Genomic DNA, 5,770 nt, shown 5'->3' on the forward strand with positions numbered 1-5,770 from the left:
CTTGTCTTTACATTCTTTTAAATTTGATTATATGCTTAATGTTGTATGACATGAAACATAAACATTGCATATAAGACTAATTGAATATGAAATTACTTGTATAAGATATTCTTAACATCATATCCTATATACAACTATATATATATCAATATATTTCTTTGGAAAGTTTTAAAAAAGTTTTTAAACCAAGGAGATCGATTCAAAAAGAAATTTTTTAATAACCAATCCTCTTGGTTAAACCATCTTTTCTAACATCAATAGGAAATGATTGATTAGTGTTTTACAATTTAAGATATATCAAATGGTTAATTTATCCACTAAATTATTTTGAATTTAAATTTATTTAAAATTATTATTTTATTAGTTACAAGTTTTAAAATATAATATATATTGATTTTAATGAAATATAATAACTTGATTGTTGAAATTTTAATTAATTTAAATTATCAAATATTTTAAAATTAATTATTTTTTAATTTTCATGATTAATTATAATCACAACTATCGATATTCCCCTTTTATAAATATTAAGAATTAGTAGAGTTTAAAGCAATAAACACCGCTCTGTTCTTTGTTTCTCTATGCTCTCTCTTTTATGGGTGAAAAACTTGCATAGAGTCTATAAATTATAGTTATAGGAGTTCAGATCAATATATGTTCTCAACATCCATTCTTAACAATTGATTATTTTGATTGAGGAAATGATTCAGTTATAAAAGAAATATATAGTCTCTAAATTTATCTACTCAACAATTAAGTACTCAGGTTGAGAAAATGATTCATCAATGAAAGAATTATAGTCTCTAGATTTATCTACTCAACAATTAATTACTCTGATTGAGGAAATGTTTCAGCTATGAAAGAATTATAGTCTCTAGTTTAACTGACAACTAATTATTAATACCGAACACTATTTTGTTGTCTTACTCTTATATTCTAAATAAGTTCTCATATAAAAATAATTATCTAAATATATCCTCCATATTTTGGACTAATTTTGTTGTTTGTGTTATCAAAATATATACCTATAAATAGTCTTGGACATTTTCAAGAACAAGGGAAGAATACATCAAGAATACAAAAAAGAAGTGAGTTTTTATTAAAACGACAGGGATTCCTTTTCTATGATCTCCTTCCGTTCAAATATTTTGATCTTGAGCAAGTTTATAACAGCACATGAACAATAACACCACCCCCATCATTGAATGGGAAAATATAGACATTTAGATGACATTTTGCTGCTACTGGGAATGATTTTAGGGGTCACCATCCCAAAGCTCTTCTAAGGTCTTGTAAGGTCCATTTTCTGATACAAAACACACTCCACGGTACGTCCTATGCTGTGGAATCTCGCTGAATTTCTGTGATTCCTCCTCACTCAGTTCCCAGTCAAATATGTCAAGGTTTTGTTTCATCCTCTCCTTGTTAAAGCTTCTCACAATGGCGATTGTCCCTTGCTCGTATATCCATCTTAGTGCAATCTGCATGACAATTGCATTGCTTATTGCGAATATACTTATACTTTGCTTTTCAACCATCAACTATAATATATTAGGTTTCATGTTGGTTTTCATTCCTAAATTTAAAAATGGTTTTGTTGGTCCTTTTATTTTCTAAACTGTGTTGGATTTGGGACAAAATCTCTCACAGTTTAGAGATACAAAAACAAGTATTTCTTGTGACAGGAAATGGAAGTCATGGTCTCAAAGTTAGAGTTGTAATGGGATTTCCTTAACTAAATATTTCTGAGATAGTAAGAGCACCTGAGCCGTGCTCTTCTGTCTTGCACAAGCGATTTCCTTAAGGATTGGGCTCTCCATAACTGTATTTGTACCATAAGAAGTTTTGTAAGCTCCTAGTGGTGACCATGCACTCACATGGATTCCTTTCTGCTTGCAGAATTCTCTGAGTTTACCCTGCTGCCATGCTGGGCTCATTTCCACCTAAAACCGATATGGAAAGGATTAAAGGAATCACCGGCACCACCAAGTGTTTCATCACAATGTAAGAGTCTGTTTGGATACAGTCTAGAAAAACTTTTAGAACTTCTTTATTAAAAATAAAAAGTATTTTTCGATAGAAATTTTTTTAGAAGTCCTTTAACACTTGTATCCAAACATGCACTAAATACCATTATGCAGTGGCTAAATCTTTATACCTGATTGACAGCAGGAGGGATGGTTGCATTTTCTAAGAGCTGGGTGAGCTTTTTGATGCCAAAGTTGCTGACACCAATAGATTTGGCTAAGCCCAACCTGAAACACTCTTCCATAGCTTCCCATGTTCCTTTCATGTCAAAGGATGGAATCACGTTCTCCTTTAATATATTATGGTACCCTTTGGCTTCAGGTTTCATTCTCAATGGCCAGTGAATCAAATAGAGATCTACATACTCCAACCCCAACTTCCTAATAAACAGTTTCAAGGAAACTTACATGACATGCAACCATTTAAACAAAGTGTGGAAGAGGATAATATGTACTTACTGCAATGAAGTCTTGAGTGATGGAACAACAAGGTCAGGGTGAGCATCAGTGGTCCATAGTTTTGAAGTGATGAATACTTCATCTCTGCTCTTTATGAGGCCTAGCTCTAGGGCCTTTGCCACAGCTTTGCCTAGAGGCTCCTCAGTTTCATATAATGAAGCAGTGTCAAAGTGTTTGTAGCCAACCTCAAAGGCATCAATAAGGATGGAGGTGAGAGCTTCATGTGGTGGAGGAGGAATTGCTGCGGTTCCTAGGCCTATCACTGGCATCTTTTGCCCCGAGCTTAGTATCACTTCTGGGATTTTCTTTGCTTCCATATTTTCTGTTGGATTTGATCTGTGTGGTGAAATGTTGTTAGAACATGTGAAAGTGTTATTTTTATTTATTTATTTATTTATTTTTTTATGATATAAAGGGGCTAAAAGCCCCATCTGAAAGTGTTATGTGGTGTGCAGGTAGCTTGGCCCCCACCTTACCCCAAGCCTTTGAAGAAACCTAGAAACTTCAAATTTCCATTTTATATATATTTTTTAATTATGTAATATAAGTTTATTATTGATTTTTTACAATAAATAAATTTATTATTATTTATAATAAAATTTTTAAAGAAAAAATATTATTATAAGTATTTTTTATATTTATATTTATATAATATTTCATTTTTTTTTAGATTCAAATTCAAAAATATAAAATTTAAGTAAATAATCTTTTAAAAAGTTTATAATTAAAGGTAATATATTCAAATAAATATTTTTATAACTAAATTATAAAATAGTCTATTTCAATATTTTATAAAATGAATAAATTGATAATAAAGAATATACATATATTCATTATTTTCAAATATGTAAGCCAATTTTTTTTAGTTGTTGTTTAAAATAAATATTAATAATAAAATTATTAATTTTCTTATTAATGAATAAATGTCAATTAATAACAATTATTAGATTTTGGTAATAGAAATTTTTAATAATGATTTATAATTAGTATTAATATTAAATACTATAATATATTTTTTTAAAATGAAGAATTTAATCAAATTAAATTTTTAAATAGTAAACTAATGATTGAATATTTTAATATATAACTAATATTAATTAATATAGCTTCATTTTTATTTATAATTAAAATTAATTTATATTTGTAACTGAAAATTTAACAAAATTTAATCTCTTAATTAGTAAAATCAATAATTCATATGTAATAACATATTAAACGTAATTTTAAATTATCACACATTATAGTTTTGATGAAAAAAATATTTTTATTTTTTTATTTTATTTTTTTATAATGAATAATTTAATTTAATTTAATCTCTTAATTATTAGTTAATATGATTATTTATAAAATTATTAGTTTACTAATTAAATACAATTTGAAGTTATTTGTTACTCAATACAAATATACAGGATAATAAAAATAATATTATAAATAAAATGCGTGACAAATTGAGAATAGTGAAAAAAGATGAAAAAAATAGTACTTTCTATTTTTGACAAATTATCATGCACCTATGCATCAAATCTCATATGTCTCACAAATTGAGAATAGTAAAAAAAATGAAAAAAAAATAGTACCTTCTTTTTCAGACAAAGATTATTATATGAGATAAAAATTAAATAAAAAAGATAGGATATAAATTAGATAAAATGTACCTTTCATTTTTTTTACAAAGATTGTCACGTGAAATGAAAATTAAACAAAGAGTATAGGAAATAAATTAAATAAAATGTAACTATGTAATATAAAGGGTTGAGGAGAAAAAAAGGAAGAAAAAGTAATAGCTTTCATTTTTTTACAAAGATTGTTATGTGAAATGAAAAATAAACAAAAAGGGTGAGAGATAGATTAGACAAAATGTAAATATGTAATATAAAAGGTAGATGAGGGAAAGAAAGAAGATAGAGTAGTACATTTCATTTCTGACAACGATTGTCATGTGAAATGAAAATTAAATAAAGAGGATAGAAATAGATTAGATAGAATATAAATACATAATATAAAGGAAGAAAGAAAAGAAAGAAAAAAAAGTAGTAACATAATGAAATAAAAATTAAATAATAAAAAAAAGGAAGAGAAAAAAAAGTAATATCTTTTTTATGACGATGATGATAAAATAAAAATTAGACTATAAAAAAAGAAGAGTTAGATTAAATAAAATGTGGAGAGATGTAATATATAATAAATAAGAAAAAATATGAGAAAATAAAAAATTAAAAAATTTGACATATAAACGAATATATTAATATAAAACAACATATAAAATTAGTTTTATAATAAAATATATAGAATATAATTCAATTTTTATATATAAATAGAAGATAGATATTAGTTGTACACCATAGTGTTTCATGTCAACGTTAGATGGAGTACTCCAGCCTATTTTTTTTAGTGAGGATACACCGTTTGAAAGTTTTGTCCGAACGATCCTCCGAATATTAAAATACTAATATTTTTTAATAAATTTATTATAAAATAATTATTTAATTTAATATTTTATAATTTAAATTATTATTTTAATTCTTTGGAATGCATTTCGGAATGTGATTTCGGACATTTTATCATTTTCCATTTTTTTGGTGAAAATTAAAAAAATTATGTGACAAGAATGTCATTACGTTAACTAGAATTGTGCTCTCCATTGACCGTTCCAAAGCAGAAAATTAAAATTTATCAATTCAGATCCTTAGGCTAAAAATATATTGGACCATCAGCTCTTTGTGCAAGTTTAATTTGTAGGAGACAGATTGATGAATAACTAATTTAGTATTTGAAATTATTAGTCCCTGAATTTAATTACGTGTTTAACTCTTTAATTGTGACAATCTTCATTATTTGTCTGTATTGTGTAATACTAAAATGAGATGAAGAAAAACAAAAACAAAGTTGATCAAAAGTTAACTTATATACATGGTTAAATTTAGGGACAAAACAGAGAACAGAAAATATTTTTTAGCTACTAAATTGCTAATTTAATATTATAGATAGCTACTAATTAAATAAGGCTTACAGGAGAATTGATTCTTCACCTTTTTTGAATGAGATAAAGGAAAAGTAGCAGTTTTTGCTTTTGCTTTAGAAAGTATGAAAATAAAAAAAAATAAAAAATAAAAAGAGTTATGCATATGATTATTTGTGTTCACGGATTGCCATCCCAATGCTTTTCTATGGATTTGATTGGCCCACTTTCGGATACAGCATGTGTTGTGGAATCTTTCTGATTTTTTTTTCAGATCCTTATTAAATATGTCAAGGTTTGTTTGTTTCATCCTTTTTTCTAAGGT

At 26.4% G+C, this 5,770-nt stretch overlaps 1 protein-coding gene across 1 annotated transcript; it reads right to left on the bottom strand.

Annotated features, from left to right (window-relative positions):
* Positions 1-1,072: 1,072 nt before the first annotated feature.
* LOC109812121 (methylecgonone reductase) lies at positions 1,073-2,859 on the bottom strand. The gene is made up of 4 exons (XM_020375999.3): positions 2,487-2,859; positions 2,159-2,408; positions 1,764-1,943; positions 1,073-1,481 (listed from the first exon to the last, which is right to left on the bottom strand). Exons 1-4 carry the CDS (start codon positions 2,801-2,803, stop codon positions 1,257-1,259), a joined length of 972 nt encoding a protein of 323 aa, XP_020231588.2. The 5' UTR covers positions 2,804-2,859; the 3' UTR covers positions 1,073-1,256.
* Positions 2,860-5,770: the final 2,911 nt, after the last annotated feature.

The sequence above is a fragment of the Cajanus cajan genome, chromosome 1, assembly GCF_000230855.2.
Source record: "Cajanus cajan strain Asha chromosome 1, NIPB_CcT2T_4, whole genome shotgun sequence".
Taxonomy (NCBI): domain Eukaryota; kingdom Viridiplantae; phylum Streptophyta; class Magnoliopsida; order Fabales; family Fabaceae; genus Cajanus; species Cajanus cajan.